At 51.5% G+C, this 23,508-nt stretch overlaps 1 protein-coding gene across 5 annotated transcripts in view; it reads right to left on the reverse strand.

Moving 5' to 3' along the window:
* The window catches only part of AGAP1 (ArfGAP with GTPase domain, ankyrin repeat and PH domain 1), a 507,675-nt gene extending 484,741 nt beyond the window's left edge, over nucleotides 1-22,934 (reverse strand). For 3 of the 5 annotated variants that reach the window (XM_045560338.1, XM_045560336.1, XM_045560339.1), the window contains exon 1: nucleotides 22,121-22,309. In XM_045560338.1, the coding sequence (XP_045416294.1) occupies nucleotides 22,121-22,283 (163 nt within the window). In that variant the 5' untranslated portion in view covers nucleotides 22,284-22,309. Of the gene's footprint in view, nucleotides 1-22,120 lie in introns of all 5 variants that reach the window. The other 2 variants (XM_045560337.1, XM_045560340.1) reach the window with 2 other exon arrangements.
* Between the last annotated feature and the right edge of the window lie 574 nt (nucleotides 22,935-23,508).

Consider the following 23,508-nt stretch of genomic DNA (forward strand, 5'->3'; position numbering starts at 1 on the left):
TGCGCAGGCACAGGGAAAAGAGCAGGTGAGGACACCGTGAGAAGGCGCCACCTGCAAGCCACAGACAGAGGCCTCAGAAGAAACCAACCTGCCTAGACCTTGATCTTGGACTTCCAGCCTCCAGAACCGTGAGAAAAACACTTCTGTCGTCTCAGCCCCCGCGCTGCATTATTTGTGATGGCTGCCTGAGCCAACTGGCACGGGCAGCACCCCCTTCTGCTGCCCACAGCACCCCCTGCCAATCAGCCTGCCAGGCTGCGATCTCTGCCCCGCAGGGTCAGCAAGGGGGAGCCCGTGGGAACCACCAGGCTTGCGTCGGCAACGGCAGGGTCCATGGGCCGGCAGGGTCCACAACACGACTGGGCTACAGAGGCCACACTCAGCCCAGCAACTTCTCCTGCCCGTAGCCGGCCCTTATGTCACTCTGTCACTGACCCCATCCCCCCAAAAAAGGATCTCATTTCCACTAAGACTCAAAAGGCAACACCATCCTCTGGCATTTTCCCAGCTGTCTGTGCATTTCATTTCCATCCTCCATATCTGCAAGAAGTCATTCAAAATGTTAGAAGTATCTTACAGTTTGCACATGGTATCTGCACATCTTAAAGACTGGCATCTGTGGCAAAAGTCACCAACGACTGCATCACATTATCTTTTAAGTACTGCACAATGTCTGGCTCAACAATAACCAGACTTTTTCACACAGAGTTACAAGGAAAGACTGGACGGGGGCAGGCGCATAAAATGAAACTCAGGACTCCCGATGAACGTTCACCCTCGACAGAACAGCCTGTGTCCCTTCCCCACCACAGTGGGCCGGCGCCGTCCTGGCCCACCCAGGACCTACATCCCTGTCTTTCCGAGAACCATTTCAATTTTCCTTTGAGGGCCTGCCCCTCTCCTCTCTGCTACCATCCTGATGGGGCTGTCAATCTAAGTGACCTGCCCGCCCTGGCCAAGAGGTGACAGAATATGAGCCAATCAGACACTATCCAGGGAACCCAAGTGGTGCCCTGAAGACAGGGGCAACTTGTGCCTGTGCCCTGGACCCCTGGGTTCCATCTGTCCCCACACTACCACACTCAAAGCCACCGCCACATCCTTCTGATGAATTCCGTGTCTGCTGGAGTTGGCCAGAACGGGATTCTGATGTTTTCAACTAAGGACCCAGTTGACCTACCACCACCTCCAGCTTGAATGGCAAACAAATTCTGACAGTTCTAAAAGGTAAAGACCACCTGCTTATGGCAAAGATCACCTAAATTGAAGGACTTTTTTAGTGTCTCCAATTCTGATGGTAATTTCCAAAAAAAAGATTCCCAAGATGGTGGCCGGGGCAATCGCAACGGCCAATCAAACGGCCTCGCCAGCTGATTGTCACAGCTGTGGGCCTCTTCCCCAGGATATGAGTCCTTTAATATCTCCATTAAACATCTGGTATGTTCCTTATTGCTACACACAGACTCATTCAAGGGAAGATGCCTTCAAGACCAGAGCTCAGCCATCCGCTCTCACACAGCCAAGCTCCATGGAACTCGCAGCGCACATCCAGTCCTGGATGAGATACTGGGTCTGGTCTCAAAACCACAGTCCCTGAGCACTTGGAGCACATGCAGGGGAGAGACATGTGAGTCCACAGTTAGTGCAGAGAGCACAGGGCCAAAGAACCAGCCCTGGCATCACCACCAGGAGCCATGGGAAAAAGGCCCCACACTGGTATCACCACCAGGAGCCATGGGAATGGCCTCAAGGAAGCGTTGAGAAGGTGTCAGTTGGGTTAAGAGAAGAAGCAGGACTCAGCCCACCGAGAGCTCAAGGCGGAGCCCCCGGCAGATGAGGGGCCTGCCAGGAACCGTGGGTCAGTGGTGCCTAGTGCCCTCCGCAGCCAAGGTACCCACCGGTGGGCAAGACCAGGCTGCAGAGCTGCAGGCCCATCGCCAGGAGCTGGGGAGCTAAAAAAAAGAACTCCCATTCCATTTCTTTATCTACTCCATGACTCATTCTAAAAAGGCTCAGGGGTAAGATGGAGAAATTTCAACTTCATTCTGAAAGACCCAGTGAGCCATTCAAAGGCTTAAGCAGGGCGAGTCCTGGCCAGATTTATGTTTTGGAATCCGTTTATGGGTTAACCAAGCTGTCAAACACAAATTGGCACATCAGTGTTCCCCAAGAGGAGACGTCCATGTGTGCGTGTGCAGGCCACGCTGACACACACCAAGGTGAGACTCAGGGTCACCTGCGCTGCGTCCCATAAACACATCCACATTTAGGAAGCACCCGAATCAAAGATACAGGGGAGACGCACAACCTAGGATGCTCGTCATAAAACAGCTCAACAGGATCCTAGAGGTGATCAAACTGTTAAAACTTGAAAAGCTACAAAATCACCACTTATTTGGAAGCACTCAACCATTCCCAAGAAAGCTGAGCATGGGGTAGGGGAGAGGGCCGTGTCTTGTTGGGTATTTTTGGTCTTTTAATTAAGAAAAGCTCCAAGAGGGATCCAAACTCAGGGGCATCGTGACAACAGATCCGTTTTGACGCTTCCCAACCCTGCCGGGCACTCGCTGGGTGATCGTCTCTCCGCCATCCAGGAATCGTCCAGGTTCCAGGACTCAGTTCACTCCCCACTCCTCATGCCATGACACCTAGATTGGGAGACCCTAGAGCAACAGTTCCCAAAAGTGCAGTACCCAAACCAGCATCAGCACCGGGGGGCGTACCAGGAAGGGAAGTCCTCAGGCCCCAGCCGAGCCCCACCAAGTACAACTTCTGGGGGTGGGGCCCAGCAATCTGTGTTAACACACCCTCCGGGTGACCCCGAGGCAGGCTGGAGTCAGAGAACCACTGATCTCAAACCTTCAAGACCATCAGATATCAAAAAAAAGCTAACGAAGTCACATTTGAACTAGAAAAGCAAAAATGGACCCAATAAAACAGCAAACTAGATTTTCTGAAAAGTGACCAGAATTGACACAAAGTGAACTGAGGAATAACCTTGACCAGAACGAGGCACGCTCAACTCTGAACAATCGCTGCCATCCGTCAGCAGCCTGCGTGCTTATTAACAGCACAGCATGCTTTTTGGTACCATCCAAAGCACTTAAAAGAATAACATTTTCACTCGTGTATCTTAACAATTTCCTGGAGAGGACGGCAAAGGGCAGGTTCTCCGGCCGGTGCAAAGGTCACGCAGCCTGCGGGGCACACTGGCCACTGGGCAGGGGCTGGCAGGACAGGAGGACCAGCGAATGCGTCATCTATGTCTTTTTGGTTCAGCCGTGCACACTATGGCCAGTCCTAACAGGGAAACTGAGGCAGGAATGGGGGAGAAAGTGTATGAATTATTTTCTTAATCTCTCTTTTCTTTTCTTTTTTTAATTAAAACCAGCCTAGCCTGTTCTAGATTTTCTTATGTCAACAAAACCAGCGTTTCCCATCCTTGGTATTCTCCCCAACCCCCACCCAAAAATAAAAACCCAGGTACCTGAACTCCCAACCAAGACACAAGTCAGCTCCCCAGCATTTCACTGATGCAGAGTCAGGTCGAGAAGTGGCCCCTGATGTGATGCGGACGCTGACGGCCACGCACACACTCACACACACGCTCTCTCTCTCTCACACACACACACACACACACACACACACACATCCTCGACCCCACTGTGAGCACAGCTATGGAAAGCTTTGCAGGAACAAAATCCACAATTTGGGGAAATTACATGGGGCTTTTCACCCCACCCTGTAAGTAAAAGAACAGCCAGAGGAACTCTCTTGAATGTGGGGTTGTCAAAAAAGATTTATATATAGAAGTTTCCAGGAGGTTTTCTCTTGGCCAGAGAATAAGTAAGTAATTTCCCTGCACCACACAAAGGTTAATAATCAAAGAAGTTCGTTAAGAACTGCCCTGAGCTCAGGCTGCCAGGCGGGCGGTTAGTCATAAAGAGCTAGGTGGAATTTGCCTACTCGGGCCATTGGAGGAGAGAAAGAAGTGAGGTCACATCCCCACCGAGGAGGAGCCAGTTTCCTAGAGAACTTGGGGGAGGCAGAGCTGACTGAGCCCCATGCAGCCCCTGGCGTCCCCTCCCTGAGGGGAAGGGGCATCCTTGCTCACTGAGAAGGGCTCTGTCCCTTGGGGCACCCAGGCAGACACACCTCCTAATTCCACCAGCTCCCCCGGAAACAGAAAGTACGCCAGAGAAGCCCTCGGTGAGCACAGAGCTCTGGGCCGCAGAACGGAGGCTGAGGGGCCGCAGAGCCCATCACACCAGCACCCCTCAGCCTCTGCACTGCTGAGACTCGGGGCTGCCCTGGGCATTGCCGGGCGGTAGCAGCATCCCTGGCCTCCACCCACCAGATGCCAGTAACAACCACCCCACCTCCCTCAAAGTTGGAACAAACGGAAATTTTCTCCAGACTCTGCCAAATGTCCTTCGGGGGACAACAGTGATTGCACTCCCCTCAACCACACTTTGTTGAAAACCACTGATTTTGGCCAAGCACCTGGATTTACAGACAGGGAAACTGAGGCCAGGGGTCACACTGAGAGGCGCACTGGCTACTCTCCCTTGGGCTTTGCAACCCTGAGCTGGTCTTCAGTCTGTACCTCTTCCCCTCCTCAGCCTCACCCCTACAGCCCCCCACTTCCCTCCCCTGTTAGTACAAGACACTTCACAGCCCAGGAAACACGGCAAACCCTCTTTCCCAAGGACAGGTGCCACCCGCTCCCAAACAGCCTCTGCCAAAAGCCTGCTCTGCTGAACTGAAACCCAAAGTAGAGACTCTCACACATTGCCCCCAAGAGTGTAAAATCAAACAACTGATTTGGAAAACAGTTCAACAGTTTTTTAAAAAGTTAAACATAAACTGATCACATTTCCAGGCCACTCCACTCCTAGGTATCTACCTGAGAGACATGCAAGCTCATGCCTGTGCAAAGACTTGAATGTGGATGTTCACAGCAACTTTGCCTGTAAAAGCCCCAAACTGGAAACAACTCCCTCAATGTCTATCAACAGGAGACACAAATGATGGTAAGTCCATCAATGGAATATTACTCAGCAATGAAAAAGAACAAGCTACTGACAGACACACAACCTGGATGAAATCTCAAAACCATGATGTGAGGGAATGAAGCCAGACAAAGAAAGGGTCCTCTACTGCATGATCTCATTTTACATAATTCTGGAAAATGCAAGCCAATCCACAGCGAGAGGCAACAGACCAGTGCAACTAGACAGGGACAGAAGAGGTTGCAAAGGGTCACAAAGACATGTCGGGGGGTGATGGGCACAGTCGTGGTTTCATGGGTGCACACGTCCATCAAACCTCATCAAACTGTAAACTCTCCATCGTTGCAGTTTACCTTGTGCAAACCATACCTCTATAAAGCTGCAGGGAAAGAAATCAAGTGAGTGTAAGAAGAGCACTGCAACTACAAAACTCACCAACACTTTAGATGGTGACTGCTGGTAACCGTTCGCATCACAGGAGTTCACACCACGTTCCAGGCAAATCCTGCTTCAAGCAGGTAAGGTGAGGACTGCTCCAGGTGGGCACTCTTGGGTAGCACCCACACTCCCGACACGGCTAAGATGCCAGTAGGTGAGGATAAGGTAGTGCAGCCACCTCCTCCTCTTCCCACTAACGTAGTGCACGGTTTGACGGCCCACACTTGGCATCAGGACCATGCACTGGGATTCTGCCACTCCCATCTCTGCCACCGTCCTTTGTGTGACCCTCAGGCAAATCACTTAGAGTCTCAGAGCATCAATTTCTCCCTACTATGCTAATTATAGCATAGGGGGAAAGTAACTTCTATTTATATGTGTAAAAAATTAACTGCTTGCTCACATCTCCATTATTAAAACGTCACAGAATTTGTGTGGCTTAAATTTAAGAGCTACATTTTCAGCCAGCTAGGATTAAAGGTGTTGCAGATTTTTCAAACTCGGGTGAATTTTCAAAGTCACGTTGCCTGGAAAGTCTCCCTCCTCCCAGGCAGCGAACCTGCCACTGCGAGCAGCCAACGTGCCCCGAGCCGCCACGCCGCACAACCCAAACCGCAGTCAGCATCCCAGCCGCCACCGGCCCTCAGCAATGCGATAAAAGGGAACCAACAGCTGTTACTTTCTTTGTAACCTCGGTGAGTAAAAGACTGAGTGTGAATGCGAGTTTCAAGTCACAAAATGAAATCCACAGGAGAGCGGCACACAGCAGAGAGAACTCTCCACGTACTCAGCAGACTCTCGTGCTGATCCCAGAGGCTTCCTTTTTTGCTGAGAACATCAAAACAGTAAGAGGCTAATGTCTGTGGGTCCTGAGTTCAGATCCTGACTCAGCCACCAGTAAGTGGATGTGGGCAAGGCTTTAAACTCAGGCTCCCGACCTGCAAAAGAGGAGTTTACCACCTCTGCCCTAGGGAGACCAGGATGATAAAATGACACAAAGTATGCCCAGCCCGGAACATGAGATCCTACATCTGGCAGACACTCAATAAACAGTAGGTGCTATTATGGATTTTATCAAAGGCAGGAAGGGGAGAAACCAAAAAGGATGGTTCATGAAGTGTTTAACAGAAATTTCTGGAATCTGGAGCAGGAGCAGCTGTCAGAGATGCCTGCAGGCAATGGTGTCATTTACAAGGCAAAACCACAGGGGCTGCTGGGACAGAGCTGTTCTCCAGCCCAGCGGGTGCCCCAGACTTCCCGGCCAGCAGTCCCCACCCGTCACCACCAAGGCCTTTGCTGGCTTCCACTTACTCTCCTCAGTGTGCGTGTCCTCTCCCCCTAAACGTGAATTCGAAACTAAAATCTGAATGGAAGCACAGGGGAGCGGGCGGGTAGGGGACACGACTCCTCAACGGCTCAGCATCAGCCACTGGGCCCGGCACACAGGACACTCGGCAGCTGTCCCTCTATCGATGACAAGACCAATTCTGAGCAGCTGCTTCATTCAGAGCTGCCCAGGTACAGCAGCTCAGCATTAAAAAAAAAAAAAAAAAAAAAGACACAGACCGGTAGTGTTGCAAAGCATCCCCCAAGGAAAGAGCAGGAAGTTTTAAGGAAGGGTCGGTCCAGCACAAGTGTGGCCTGCTGCCCTCACGGCTTCAGGGAGAAAGATCGGCAAGCAGCCACTGCAACGCCAGCTTCCTCCAAGCTCAGGAGGGCTGGAGTCCTGCTAGAGAGCTTCATGCAGAAGGACTGGAGGAAAACAGCGGGCACCCTACCCGGCATACCCTGCAGGGAGGCCGTGCACACTGTTCCGTCTCTGCTGTTTCCCTTGCCCACCCACCCCAGCCCTCATTTCCTCTCACTTTTGTAAACTGTCCACAGAGGAAAGAAGATTAGCATGGATTTGGGTTGAAGAAAACAAAAACATGCCGGGCTTTAAGTCCCAGTGGCCCTGCTCATATAAATGCAGTTTCTGGAGGTTCCTGACCAAGAATGTTCCCAGTGACATCATATTGTCAAACCAAGAGAGGAAATCCTGGTCAAATAAACTCAAGTTTCTAAGTAAAATTCATGTTTTTATGTCCAGAATGCCTCAAAAAGATAATAGCAGAGTCATCATGGTTTCAAATTTTTTTAAATATTGGAACCCAAGATTAAAAAAAAAAAAAAAAACCCAGTATCTGACATGGGTTATGTAATAAGAGCCAAGGTAACAGTAACCATGGAAAATAGATCTTCTAAACACAAGTTGCTGAAAAAGTTCACTGCAATTAGCTTTGCATGGTGTCTTCCTACAGAATCCTTGGGGAGGGGCCGTGTTAAGAGTCAACGTGAATCAACATGTGGTTGCAGCAGGATGGAGAATCTTACTCCTAACACTAGGCGGTGCAAACCCCAACCAAGACACGGGGCCATGCATTTCTTCACGTGCTAACAAGCATCTGCCAAGACTTCTGGGGCAGGCTCGAGGGATAAAATTGAGAACAAGAGAGACGTGCCTCCCTCATGGGGAAGACATCCTAACACGTGCACACGTGTGATTATCAACACGGTAAGCTTCTATGGGCGCTTGGGTGGGGAATGAATGGGAACGAACGGGGATCCAGCTAGGTGGGGTGGCTAACGCCCAGGTGCCCTCCCTGGGGAAGAACAGGGGACTTTCACAACTTGGAGAAAGTCAGGAGAATTTTGGTTGCCTATCACTGAAATTATCTGAGGACACGCAAGTCATCCGATTACTCCTTCTACCATGAAAATGCATGACGAGGCTGGAACGCTTTATATTCATGTAAAGTGAACTGTGGGTACGAAAGAATCCTGTCCCAAAAGCAGATGACGGGATCAAAAATTAAGCTTTTCTCACCTTGGGGAGGGGCAGTCAATTGTGTGAAAGTGAGAGGGCAGGGTGGGGAGAGGGAAGACACTGTGAGGCAGGACCTGTTAGGAACAGATGGGAACCCTAACTGCAATTAAAGAGGTGACAACTGAAAGGATTTTCCCATAGATGCCCCTCAGCTAAAAAGCCTGCTTGGACTTTGAAGAGATAATCATGACAAAATGCAAATTAAAAGCCCTGGCTTTGGCTAAAAATTTTAGACCCACAAGCTTATTCAAATGGAAATTCGGTGCTGAAGCAAGGGCTGGGCTGTGGGGAACAGGGTCCCACTGGCCCCATGACAGGGCGCACAGCCGGAGGTCCCGGAGATGTGCTCTGACAGCAGCACAGAGCATGGCAAAGACATGCAAGATGATGCTGCCAATTAAGTCCCCCCAACCCCCATCCCTAAGAAAGGCTGTCTGGTCACAGGCCTTCGCTGGCCAGGATGGGCAGAGCTGTAGGGGTCAGGTGAGGGACTATCATCCTGTGGTGGGGTCATCACCAGCTCAAGGGCCCCCATCTGGGTCAGGTATGGGTACAGGAACTAGGGCCTTACCAGGTTCCATAATTAACCCTGGAATGACAACCGCAGAGACACCAGACTCCAGCCCCAGCTGTGGAGGGGAGGCCGATGCTCTAAAACTCATGAACCACAGATACGATTCGGAGCTGAATTAGACTTCTAGGGTCTGCCTTACAAACCCATCCACGCCACACACATATACAACGCAGATTCATTGATGATACAGACAGTCCTTGACTTACAATTTTTTTATTTTTTTGTCTTTACATTGGTGCAAAAGCAATGAGCACTCAGTAGAAACCGTACTTCCACTCCCTATATGACCCTTCTGTTTTTTACTTTCAGCATAGTGGTCTGTAAATTACATGAGACATTCAACACTTTATTATAAAATAGGCTTTGTGCTAGATGATTTTGCCCAACTGTAGACTAACCTAAGTGTTCTGAGCCCATTTAAGGTAGGCTAGGCTAAGCTATGATGTCCCATAGGTTAACAGTATTAAATCCACTATCAACTTACAATACTACCAACTTACAAAGGGTTAACAGGACATAACCTCGTTGTGAGTCAAGGAGCATCTGCATATGCAGTATTTGCCATGTGTTCCCTGCAACGATAACATAAACACACATCGCCAGGGTCACGGACAGGTTCACACCCATTTCTTACCATCCATGGTTACGTCTGGGCGGGACCAGTGTGTTACGGAGGTGTTGGCAACGATCATCCAGCAATTTCCTCCTGGAGACCTGTTCATACACTCAGGTGCTGTGGCGAGGCCTTCAAAGTGTGTGCACGTCACGTAAGACACACAGTACCAGAACAGCCACACACTACACAAATTACAGACACACAATGTGCTTCCTTCCTCTTATGAATATCACTCTGCTGAATGGAATCTTGCTCTCTGGCGGGTGTGTGTTGGGGGAAGAGGACTGTGAGTGAAATAATAAAATACACTGAGGCAATCTGGCCTCTGCTGACCTTGACTGCTACTCTCCTCCTTGACCAGACCAGGTCAGTTTGGTCCTGAGTTCAGGAACTGAGGAGTAATGGATGGAGCAGTGACAGTCACTTTAGAGTCAGGAGGACCCTTGAGACCAAAGTTCAACCCTACCAATTCTAGGCCCAAAGGGACAAGCACTTTCCCCAAGGGTCCTGTGGCAAGTCAGTGAGGCAGGGACCTGTCTCGAATCCCAGGCCAGGGTTTTCTGTCCCTACAGGACACACAGTCAGCATGGCTGCAATCCTATCTTACATCATTCTGCTTCCAGAAATCAGTCTTAGCATGACAAGAAAATATCTAGGTTCCGTATCAATATATCTTTCCTAAAAACAAAGTCCTGGGACACAGGGCTTTCTGCCCCCAACTCCAAAACCACTAACGCCCAAGTGAGGGGCTGCCCTCCCAAACATACACACATTCAGGGCCAGAAAAATCAAGTCAGATATTTCCATGAGTTTTCTTTTGAACTGTATCAAGATTAACAGACAAAAACTGTCCTTCCAAAGTGCAAGTTAAACCCTCATCTCCTACAGAATGAGACATCGTGGCACTCAACAGACACTAAATAAGTACCTTGTCCCCACTCTGCTCACACTGCACCTGGAATCTAACAACGCCTTGAACTGCACCATCTCTAGAAACCCTTTGAATTCCAACCCAAAACTGGATCAGCCTTAGAGACTTTTGCGTTTTATTGAAAATGCTAGTTAAATTATCCTCTGGATGGACAAGGAAATATACAACACACTGACATGCAGACTCCAAGTGGTAGGTATTTAAGGGTTCACTCTATACATTCTTTCGATCTTCAGTATGTCTGAAATTTTTCATCATAAAATTTTGAGGGAAAAAGATCCCCTCAAGTTGGATTAACCAGCAAATTTAACCTCTTTTTAGTAGTAACTTTCTAGTTCACACAATTCCCAAAGCATAGGCGCGTGGCAACACTACCCCCCAGGCCAGCCCAGACACAAGCGCTGGGAAAGGTGCCTCAAGTTCCATGCAGGTGGGTGAGGGCTCCGCTGGCTCAGGTGAGCAGTGCACCCTGAACACACCCCAACCAGCACTAAGCACCCCAATGTTTGTGTCAGTGAGTGGAGGAACCCCATCTTCTCAGATGAATAAGAAGACTGTGCATCACTCTAAGATTCTTTAATCTCCAAACAAGCAACCCGAAAATTTAAAATCTGAGGTGCATCACTACAGCCCGTATTCCATCAGAAGTAGTGGAAGTTGAGATTCTAGAAAAACACATCGGCTACATTGTCTCAGTCCAAATTCTGAACTGCTTTCAGGAAAAGCAGCACTGCCACTAAGTCGAAGCCCAGCTCACCCTCCAGGCAGGTGGACTTGGACACAAAGACACACACGGAGATGCACAAAACGCAAATGCCCATGATCCCAGCACCACCGCAGACCCTCCTGGCAAGCCAAAAGTCTGGGAAACAGTGCGGGGTTGGGGAGTTCAGGGGATGGAAAAAAACGTCTAGATTTAGACTGTGGGCAGAAAGCAATATATTGTATAATTTTTCATTCCCCAGTATAAGATGACCAGAAAGATAAGTACAGACTGAGAAGCCTGGGTAAAACTCAAACTTCTAAGTGGAAAAATGAAAACTGACTTTTTTTGGGTGAAGACAGTGGCCTTTCCTTGGGCAGAGCTGAGTTTTCCAAGCCCTCCCTCAGAGGCAAGGTGGCATGGTGCCTGTCAAGACCCCATGATAATATAAGCTTCCCATCTTCTGGGGCCCAAGGGCTTCCTCCCGGAGGCCCCTGGGCCTCTTCACTCCACACCCCCTGCCGCTCTCCTAGCCCACTACGCACCTGGCACGAAGCGTGCACTTGCCCTATCCTTGCAGAGCAAATGCCTGTTCACTTCTGCAGTCCCAGCACCTGGTTCAATGATTCTGTGGATTAAAGCCATTATGTGAAAATATACACATACCTAACAGATGGCTACAGAGACAGAAACATCGATCACGCATTATGTAGCGTGCGCTCTGCACTGCTCTGAAAGAGGCAGAGTTGGCCAGGAGATGACCTGGCTATACAAGCAGGAGCTCAGGGGCCATCAGCCCAGGGTCTGCATGCAGAATCTCAAATCACGTAAGTCCCCTCTGGGCTGACTCAGCCCTGGAGATGGATACACACTAGCCACACTCATAAGAGACTGATGTATACCTCAGACACCCATTTAAGAATTTGCAAATGAGGAAGAGGTTGTCATAGGGTTCCTGATGTGCCTGCTTCTCAGTCTGTTCAACAGGCAGGGTAACTCCTGAACCTACACATTCAGGCCCATCCCACAGGGACTGGGGGCACCTCCACAAATCCTGCCAAGCATTTCCACCCGAACCTCAGGGCATCAAAAGGTGGAATCCCCTGCATGGCCCCCACTCCTGTGTTCCCAGGATAAAACCTCAGCCCCTCCTTCCTCCACCCTGAGGCTCACCCGCAATCTGGCCTGCACCTCCCTGTGATCTTTTGGGGCCGCCTCTTTTCCCAGTCCCCTGCTCAGGCTCCCACCCCCTCCCAACCCCCTTACAGCAGCCCTGATGCTGTTCCTGGTTTTAAACACTCCCTGCCCCTCCCCTTTACCACACCCAGCCCCTCAGCCACCACCTCTGTATCCCACACGGGAACAGCTGAGCATCAAAGCACCCCCTCTCCAAGCAGCAATCAATAATCAATAATTCCCACTGCTCTGCCCAATAAAAGGGCTCCCATGAGGTTGTGGTGCTCTCCCCATCATTCTGGCCTCCCCTCCCCTGTTCCCCTCGGGCCGAGGAGAGTCTGTTCAGGATGCTCCACTCCCAGGGATGCTCCGCTCCCATTACGCACTGGCCTCGAAAACCCTCTGAACCCACTCTGACCCTTCCAACCTCCACCCCATCTGGTTAACCTCACCCCTCAGGCCCTCCCCATACCGCCTTGCAGGGCTGCTGGTCTCTGTGTATTGGTGGCCTCCTGGGGTGAGATCTGAAGGGCCCTGAATGTTCCACACATCTGCCTGTCCTTCCAGCTCTGCCCAGTGCAGGGCTCAAAAAAATCATGTATTGGGTCTCAAGTTAGCCACTTCCCACACCAAACAAAGTGGCTATAAACTCGGGCCTCCCACCACCATCCCTCAAAATAAACACCTGCCTTTGCAAAGCCACCAGAGAAACTCACACAAGCACACACAGCCCCCAAACCTCGCCCTGCATGTCCTTCCTGGGTTTGGCCTTGTTTGGCACTGGCCTCTGTGGAGGGGGATGGGCAGCTCCCAGGACACAGCAGCAGGAACAAAGACAATAACCCCTTGAGAATAACAGAGTTGGCAACGCTTAGCTTTTCTTTCTTCCTTTTGTGTCTTCTGCATAATTGCTACAAACAACAGAAACTGAATAGTGCTAATATGTAACTATTAAGACCATCCAACAGTTTACTTTCAAATACCAAGGCAAAGTAAAGGGTTATCTAAAACCCAGCACAGAGATGGCTCAGCCAGAAAGAGTCTCCCAGTGACTACTGATGTCTGCCAGGAGCCAGGGACAGCCGAGGGGGGCCCTAGCTCCAGTCTCAGGGGACCTGTACCATCCACATTTTAAAGGAAAGGACTTCCTGGTGAGGGATTATACTCACACAGCTCCATTCATGGAACAGAGCTCCACTAACAAGGAATTAACAGTCTGCAGACAAGCCTAAAGTCAAAAAACCTAATCTCTAAGACAGTGCCAGAGATGTATTAGCCACTCAAATATTTGTTTACAAACAAACAACTGAAAGAATGAAAATCAGAGAAAGGCAACATATTAAACGGCCACCCTGACTGTCATAAAGTGAACCTTGAATAGCAACGAAAAGTCTTTCCAGATAAAGGCCGCTGGCCTGGTGGAGCGGTTTCATGAGCGGCTACGTCTAACCAGGAGAGAAAAAGCAACACAACCTAGCACTCCACGCCCGGCAGGCCCAGCAGGAACAAGGCCACTTGGGCACCAAGAGGCACGAACTAGAAGGTGCACAGCAGCGCTACTCGTGACGGCCCAAACAGGCCACGACACTGACGCCCATCACCAGCAGCCGAGATGAATAGACAAAGGCAGTAATTTCTAACTGCACATGCTACAGACCAGTCTCTCGCCGTGTGGCTGTGTTTTATTTCTTGATCCGGATGCTGGTTACACACACGGTTGGTTTGTGAAAACTTCCTCCTTTAGGACTTGGGTATCTTTCCCCATTTACAATATACATCAAAAAAGAGTTCCCAAAAAATGAGGGCATTGTAAGTGGCCTCAATCCCACCAATTCCAAACCCAAACTTCAAACGATACCTGGATACTCAGAGATCCAGGCTTGTCTGTTGAAGCTAAAATTAAAACCATGTTTTCTTTTAAATCAGGTTCACCACCCTGAACTCCCAACAGCAGCAGTGTCAGAACAGGAGCAGAGAGTGCATCGCAGCTCCCAGCAGCACCCCGACCTCTGCAAGCAACAACAAAGGGTGGGCAGCCGGCCTTCCGGAAGGGCCTTCCCGGAAAACACACTAGATCCTCCGTCCCAGAAAAGGGCAGCGTAACATACAAGCAGCATGGAAGTTCAGAGAATCAGCTCTTCCCAAATCAATTTCTTTTTCATTACAAATGCTAGCAAGCAGTTACCAGTAATACCAACCTGCTGAAGGCCACCATCACACAGAGAGCATGCCCCCGGCTTACATTTAAGAAGTAAAAACCCTTTCATGAAATGAAGGTAGTTCTTGTGGTTATTTCCTGTAGGCATTCACAAAAATAAAAATAAAAAAATTCTAGCTTCTTCCTTTCAAGTATCCTCAATAGTGCAAGTCTGTAACAACGAAAACTAAAACTCATAGAATTAGAACTTAATTCACTTCCTAAAGATACTGTTCTCCCTTTAAGACTATTATCTGAGAATCTGGTAACAGTAGCTTCCGTGAGGCCGTGTCCTAAGCTGGAAACCAACATGGTTCTGTTTGCTAGAGCCTGTTGAATGTTGACATTTCTAAGACCAAACATAAATCATTTGTAACATGGCCGGTAATTATTTGAAATTCTTCTCCCAGAACCATGAAAAGTCTTTTCCCACCCTCAAAAAAAAAATAAAAATTAAAAAAAAAAAGCGCTTCTAACCATGATGCTAATGACAACCAGACGGCAAGAGCAGTTTTAAAGATTAGACAGTTGCTTGTGTAGAAACACTGTACAAATACTCCAACACTGCAGCCCAAAAAAAGACAATCCCTATCAAACAGCGGGAGAAGTGTGAAATTTGCAAATGAGCCCCTGGTTAAACAAAAACACCAATCTGTTCCCAGAGAGCTCAGGGTGGCCACCTGTTCTGGGCTGGTGGCAAGTTCTGATTACCAATGGAAGAAACAATACTGGTGCGGTGACAGCCCCCTCTTGGGGCCTGGGCCCCACCCTCAAGCCTATATTTAGTCTGCTCTTTATGGAAAATGTCCCGACCTCACACACAAACAAGCTATTTGGCTGGTTATTCAAAGGATCCATTAACAATCTCTTCTGCAGGGGGTGGTATTTGTTTTCTTTCCCTCCCCAGCCCCCAGACACAGCCAAGATACCCACTTTGGACCTTGGTCAGTTGCAAGTAAACAGCTCTAGAAGATGGAAGGACTGGACCCAAAGAATAATGCCAGCCCTGCTCCCAGATGGGTCACATCACTGCATCTTGGGAAAGGCACAAGCCTGGGTACAGGCTTCCCACACTATCATATGGGACCACAGACCCTCAGAGGCACAGAGCTTCCGGAAGGCCAGGGCTCACCACAGCACACACAAAGCCTTGCACGCGTACCCTTGAACAAAAATAACAGATGCCGCAAAGATTAGAGATTAACATCTGTAGAGTGCATTTTGTTTCTCACAGAAAGGTACTTAACAAAGGGAAGGAATTATGTAGCTAAGCACCAGATCAGAACCTCAAACCCTGGATTTTAAAAATAGCTAAGCCTCATCCGCTTTGCCAACTCAATCACTGAAGCTGAGGACTGGGAGGTTCTGGAGGATTGGGTGGGGGGCAGGGAGGGGGACACAGGTTTGGGTGTCGAGAAACATGAGATAAAACCAAGTCAGTGGTTAAAACAAGCCAGAGCAAGACTCACAAACTATAAACACCTGCAGGGTCTACAGGGGAAAAAAAAGGTAGGATGCAAAATGAGGGATTTTAGTCTTAACAAAATAAAAACTCTGGCTTGGACAAAAAACAGAGGTGGTAGCAACAGGGACACAGATTTTGTTTTGAAGGTTTCTGCAGCTGCTGTTGCCGCTTCTCTCCCTCCTGAGTCACTTCCTTCGGGCTCCTCCAGCAGTTCTTTTAAGCTACCAGTAACTTCTAGCTCCTCCCTTACAGAAACGCTGTTAGCCTGGAAGCGTCAGTAGCCAAACGTGTCATCTGCCAAGTTATCATTATAAGTGAATATTGGACCCCATCTAAGTACACATGAGACTACACTATCAACAATCTCCAAAAAAGACGGGAAGGAAAAGCCTCAGGACCGCAGACTGAGACTTCGGAGCTGGTTCCACCTCCCGCCTGGACCCCCTGGCAATGTCCACCTGCCAGTTGATCACTTTCCAGAAACACTGTCCCTCACAGGTGCTCAGCTCCTTTGCAAACAGCACTGCGGAGGTGGCGTGAACAAGGACTTGAAGCCATTCGTGCGTGTGTTTAAATCCCTCCTCCACTATGTTTAAACTGTGACCATAACCAACTCCCTGAGCCACTGGTCCTTGGTGTCTTCACCCATAACCTGCAGAGAAGGCTGAGAGCGGGAGACCCTCTCTGACTGTGAGCATGCAAGAAGAATGAGCGATCACCCAGAGAAGACACTGCGCCCTTCCCTCTACAGCAATGCTTCTCAAAGTGTGGTCCCCGGACCTCAGCAGCAGCATCCTGGGGATGCTTGTTAGAGATGCACATTCTGAGGCCCCACTCCAGACCTACAGAACTAGAAACTCGGGGGGCAAGGGGCAGCAATCTGTTTCCGTGAGCCCTCGACATGCTTTGATTGCACACTCAAGTCTGAGAATCACTGCTCTCGGCATGACACTGAAGGTACTATATTATGGCAGCAACACAGTCTGTCACTCACTCGCTCCTCTCAATGATACTGATTCTATGTCTGAAATTCACTTGCACCCAACACAAAGAAACGCCAACCTTTTGCAGATAGCTGATGTGAAAGAGTTGCCAAGATTTAGCAAGCAGATCTTTTTCTTCCTCTACCTACACTAAAGAAAATGTCACTTCCACCCCAAATACCATGTGACACGGAGTTTCTATCCAAGCTAACCCACCAAACGCAAAAGGAGCCCAGCCCTAACTTCTGTGCCCAGGACACAAGTTTCAAAATGCCCTCACTTCTGCCACAGGATAAACACTGCTTCAACTACCAATAACGGTGAGGAGCAAAAGAACCTACACTCAGGAGAAAACCTTAGCCCCTCCGGCAAGTTAAATCATCAACAAACGACTCCTGGGCATCCTTCAAGAGCCAGACATGATCCATTGAACTACTGAGGATATAAAAATGAATGAGACCTGATTTCTGCCCACAAAGAGCCACCAGTCCTCCAGCTGGGGTGGGGTAAGAAGGGGGTCGGGGGGGCAGAAGGCCTAATGCTGATGGGGTGAGACTCCTCCCAGGTGATGCGACACAGCCAGGCCTTGCAGGACGAGCAGCAGGCAGAAAAGGCGGCATTTCAAAGGGGCACACAAGCCACAACTAACAGGCACGAAGCTGGACTGGTAAGGCACAGCCAGACAATGGAGGGCCTTGGATGCCAGTAAGGTATGGGATCTCACATGGAAACAACTCACAGCCAACCAAGCCTCATTTTTAAGGAGGAGACCGCAAGCCGGCAACCTCTGAGTAAACTTGAAATATTATGAACATAGTTGACAGTGACAAAGAAAAATGACACTCATCCATGGCAGGAAGAAGATATTTGTTTCTCTAAACATACACACCTGCAGAAAGCAGACTAAATAAATTCCTATATGAAAACAAACTCTTATAAAAGTTTGGCCAAGGTAAGCAACTCTACAGAGAACAAGACACTTTGGGTTATTTGGGACATTCTCGAACCCTTCTCATCTTGGGCTGAGGAAACACAAGCTTGGGATGATTTGCACATACGGCTTGTGGGAACTATGAATAACGGGGTCCCCATTTCTATCTCATGGGGTGCTAGAGAGCCAGCACAAGGTTGGATGGGCCCAGCTCACCCATCTTGGGCAGGTTTTCTATGCTCTCTGGACCTCAGCCGTGGCACCTACGTACAGGATCACCACTGAGATGATGTAGGTTGAACACGTGGCACTCTGCCAGGCACAGAGGCTCAACAAAGCAGCTACATCAAGGGATTAAGTGGCCCCCATCCCATCTTCCCAGGCCCCACGCTACTAAGGAGCCCCCACATTCCCCAGTGAAAATGCCCTTAAGAGGTATGGGGCCCAGTTCTGCCAGGGACCAGGCCAGGCCAGTGGAGAGCCTGGGTTTCCTCTCCAGCCAGCAGGTGAGGGTAAAGGCATGAAACTGGCTGGGGGCTCAGGCTGGGGGCTCAGCCTCGGGGAAAGGCCAAACTCCACGGTGGTGCCTGGGAATCTGGGAATCACCCTGCCTTGGCTGCAGGAGCTGGCTGGGTGATCGCATCACAGTTCTGCTGCCAGCGAGCTGGATTACAATGTGCGATTGCTAACAGAGGCTTTATCCTTGAAAGAAGAACAAGCTTTATTTAAGAAGAAGAAAGGCAGTTGACTCATTTACCTCAAACCCATCAACCCCAGGCAGACTTGTTAAAGGAGAACTGGAGGGGAAGACTCAGACGCACTGTTCAAACTGGCAGCAGGGTGGGTCCCAGGCTCCCTTCTGGGCATGGTGGCAGGGAAGGCCCAGGAGACGGCTCCAGCTGCGTGGCTGCCTTTCACAGCACGCCACGCCCTGTGGGACATCCCAGGGATCCGATCAGGTAAATCTGAAATGATCAGCAATGCTTCCTTAAAACTCCAGAGAACTGGAGAAAAAAAAAATAAATCCCTCAAAGTATGAAATAAAGATTTAAAAAAAAAAAAAAAAAACACTTCTCTTTTGAGAAGCTAATATTTTAAAACAAGACTGAGAGCAAAATCACGTGTATCCCATGCCTACAAACAGGATTACCAACCTATTTTTCTTTGGGAATCCTGGTGGGCTCTTTCAACTAAAATAAATTAAATGTAGTCCAACATTAAGAGGTTTTTCCAACCCAGACCCACATCAACCCACTGTGAAATGAGCATTAGCCAAAACAACCTCTCCTTTTGCTCGAACAGCAAAAATTCCTGAAGATGCTAGAAGACAGGGAAATTTAAATAAATTATGGTACAACCAAATGCTGGAATATTGTGCCAACAAGAGAAATCATATCTTCAAAAGTTTTTCAAAACACTAAAAAGCGCTCACATTAGAGTAATCAAGAAGCTTTGTAAGTAGGACCCCAATTTTGTGTATGTACAGACAGATGGGGGGAAACCCTTGCTGGGTATCCTCTAAAATTAGGGCAGTTTTCTCTGGTGGAACAAGTGATTTTTAAACTATTTGGTATCATGTGCATATACTTTTCCTGATTGGAAATGGTTCTATTTTAAAATTTGGAAAGGTTTATATTTTGCTGCATATCATCCATACCTCCAAGCTTCACTCACAGGCAGGGGCAGATCTGGGTATGTTTCTCGGGGTGGAGCCCACCTCAGTTAGGCGATGTGACGTTGCAGACACAGGCTTAGTCACCAGCACTGGGTTCCTCCAATGCACGGGCAGTCTGGAGACCTGGACGCCACTCAATGATCCCCTGGTTCCGACCAGACTTTAAACAATCCCAGCCAAACGTTCAGGGGGTCATCATCCCTTCCTGAACCTCCACCCCCTCCTTTATAAAATGAGGGTAATGAAGCTGGCCCAGCCTCTCTCACAGCCACACAATGAGATTGTGAACGCAGAAGTATTTCTGTTAAAGCTCTATACAAATGAAAGGTGGTATCCTTGTTGGTAACAGTGCAAAGCACAGAAGCATATCTGAATGGTTCTTAAGCCTCACTAAAGTAACCACAGCCCTTACACAATATAGACATTTCTATTCCTAACAGAAAAACAACAGCATCATCAAAGCCCCAAACAGGATTCATCCACTGATTTGCAGCCTTATTAAAAATGACAAGGGTTCTACCCAAGAAGGGGCCTCAAGTCTCACCCAAAGATAGGCATCAAACTATCAAAAAAGCATCATCTAGGAGCCACGCAAATACTGAAGGAAAGAGGAAAGGGAAATGGGAAAATGGAAAAGGGAAGGAAAGGAAAGGAAGAAAGGAAAGAAAGATGGATGGATGCAATCACATCCTCTTGCTAGAAGTCACATTGCTTTGCTGGAAGTGCTCGAGACCCCAGAGCTCGGCTTCGGCTTCAAGAACGGGAATCGCACTCAGCCTGCAGTCTCCATACAGCAAAAAGGCTCTCAGCCAGGTGCCTTCAATGCCTGGCACCGGCTGTCAAAGTGTTTCATCAGACTTCTGTGGATGCAACCGGAGAGCTGGGAAGAAACATCTGAAATGAGCACGGTGCACCTTTCACTGCTACCGCAGACCCAGAGCTGAAGCCCTGGAGGAATGTCCCAACCATCAGATGGGTGCAGGTCTCACTGTCTTGTCAGAGGCACATAGAGGCCCTGCCTCTTGAGGAATCTAGAAGCATCTTAAGTCACCAACAGGGCAACCTGGTGTACTGGGGGTTCGGGGGTGAGTTACGCTAAGAGCTAGTCCCTTGTAAGGCTGGAGCTCTGCTTAGATTGTCCCCTGGAATTAGCAAGTCCCCTATGGTTATAATCCACCAGCCAGCCCGCCTGGCTGGGACATGGTTCAAGTCTACAGGGTGCCAAATGCCAAAGGGATCAGCAACACTACATCCACCTTCTCCACCTAACTGGCCAAGTTTCAAACCAAAACACTTTGGGGTTAGTAGTTCAGACTGCAAAGTGCCAAGCCAAAGCCATCCTGTGGGCTGACGCCCTCACTCGCAGGTGGAGGGGAGCTGGGCAACGCCCACACCAGGCTTTTGGACACAGCCCTGCGGCCTTGGAACGTTCTCAATGTTCTTCAGTAGAGGTCTTACTGGCGTTTGGGTGGGACAGTGTGTATCCTGGACAAGCCACCCTGCAAGCCTGTACTGTCAACTGGCCAACGGTGATGCTGGAAGAGTGCTGATCAACAGTGTCTAGGGTACGACTCCACACTGCCCATTTACCTGCCACCTAGCCCCCCAGGTGAGTCTTGGCAGGACCAAAGGGACAAAGCTGGCAAACAATACAGAAGCAGAGAAATGAGAGCCACTGCTAATGCAGAGCCGACACAGCCCAGGAAAGGCAGACTGTGACTGCCCCTCTCCTGCAGAGCTACAGCCCTGCCTGACATGGGGGGAAGTGGGCTGTTCTACCCGAACCCTCCTCATTCCCTCCCCACTCCCCAAACGCTTACAACCAAGGTCCCCAAGTGCCAGGCTTATGAAAGTGAGACCCTTAAACTGGAGGCCCTGCCCTCCTGGTAGGGTTCTTCTAATCTGAGCCAGGACTTTGACACAAAACACGCTATGGAGGCCAGCGTTTGCACAGGGACAGGTGGACCTGCACCTGGACACGATGCTTCCTGCCGCCCTAACTGGCTGTGTGTGCGTGCTAACTTCAACTGCCCCCCGCCGTTCCCCTGAACTGGGCAAAGACACTAAGGAGAGCAGCCCTGCACCGCCTTGACACGCTGGCCAGAGCCTCAGCCCCCGCAGCAGCACTTCTCAAAACACACCTTCAACGTCCAGCAAGACGCTCAGGGCCTGGCCTGGCAACCTGTCACGGGTCCGGTGGCGCCCACCCCTTCCATGTGCCCCAGGCGGCAGCTGGGCCCAAGCCCGGGACACTGGGTGGCCCAGGACGCGGCGGCTCGGAGCCACTTTCTCACAGGAGAGACTCTATTGTCCATTATCAAATTAACGCTGAAGATCCATCTTCCTGGCAGAACTCGCGGCGCGCCGGGCGCAGGCGACACTCGCCCGGCCTTACAGGGCAAGAAGCACCGCAGTGCTCCCCCGGCGGGGCAGCCGCGCACCCGGGCCCGGCGCGTGTGTACACACGCACGCACACACGCGCACACCCCCGCCGCGCCGGGGGCGCCCGCTCCCCTGTGCCTTCCAGAAGCCCCGCGGCGACCCGGCCCTCACCTTCGATGGCGATGACGTGCTCCCGGATCTGGTTCTGCAGCACCGGCTCCTCCACGCGCTCCAGCAGCTCGTAGATGGAGTAGATGTTGGGGTGGACCGACTCGAAGCGCTGGATCTCGGCCCGGATGGCAGCCGAGTTGGCCAGCTGCTGCTGGTAGTTCATGGTGCAGGCGCCGCGCCCGGAGCCGCGCGCCCCCCGCCGCCGCCGCCGCCGCCGCCCCGCGCCCCGGAGCCCGCGGGCCGCCGAGCCCGGGGCAACGCCGCCCCCGGGGAGCCGGGCCCGCCCGCGACGGGCAGAGGAGGCGCGAGAAGAAAGGCGCGGGCGGAGCAGGCGCGGGGCTGGCCCGCGGGCTCAGTTCATGGCCGGGACGCGCGGCGGGCGAGCGAGCGGGCCCCGGCGCCCCGGGTCAGCGGGCCGCCCAGGGGGAGCGCGCCCCCATGGAGCGCGCCGCGGCGGGCGCGGCCGGCCCGGGAGGCGGCTAGCTCGGGCGCCTTCCTCCGCAGCAGCCGCCTTCCACCCTAGGCGCTGCTCCGCCGAGCAGCCATTAAAGCCCAGGCAGCCGCCGCGCTCCGAGCGCCGGGGCCGAAGGCCGGCCCCCGGGCAGTGGCCGCGCCGCTCCGGGCGCCCGGCCGCGGCGTGGGTCCGCGCGCTGCGTCCTGTGCCGCCCGGCGCGGCGGGGCCCCCGCTCCGTGCCCGCCGTGCGACGCCCGCCGAGCCGGGACCGAGCCGCAGGCGCCGTGCAAGCCGCGGAGCCCGCTCCGAGCGCCGCCCGCCGCCTGCCCGGCCGGCCCCCTCCCTGGCACGCAGGACTCCGGCCCACGTCGGCCCCGCCCTCGCCTGCGCCCGCGCCCGCGCCCCGGCCGCCGCCGCTGCGTCCTCCGCGGCGCTTCCCGGCGCGCCAGATCCCGGGGAATTGCGCCAGGCCCCGCCCCGCGCCTGCCCCTGGGTTTCCTGGGACTTGTAGTCCGCGCCGCGTCGGCGCCCGCCGGGCCGCGCGAGGGGTGCGCTCGGCGCTGCAGCCCCCGCGCGGGCGGGCACGCGGGGAGAGGGCGCGGACCCTCCCGCCGGCCGGACCCCGCGCGGCAATCGGGAGGCGGTGTGCGCGTCGCCCGCCGGCGTTTCCGTTCGTTTCCGGGCGGCTGGCTCGAGGAGCCTCTGCGACTGGCCAGTGCCCTGCGACCTCTCCTCGGTGGCGGGGTCTCCCCTCCCCCGTTTGTTAACTTTCGGCCTCCTTTTCTGAAAGCGGCACGCGCGCTTGCTCTTAATAAATTTCTTCCCGAAGGCGAAGAGCCCCCTGAGCCCATGTGGCGTGGGGCTTCACGCTCCACGCGTGAACTGAAGTTGAGACAGGGGTGCGAGGTGCGACAAAATGCCACGGAGGCTTCGT

Source organism: Lemur catta, chromosome 8, assembly GCF_020740605.2.
Source record: "Lemur catta isolate mLemCat1 chromosome 8, mLemCat1.pri, whole genome shotgun sequence".
Taxonomy (NCBI): domain Eukaryota; kingdom Metazoa; phylum Chordata; class Mammalia; order Primates; family Lemuridae; genus Lemur; species Lemur catta.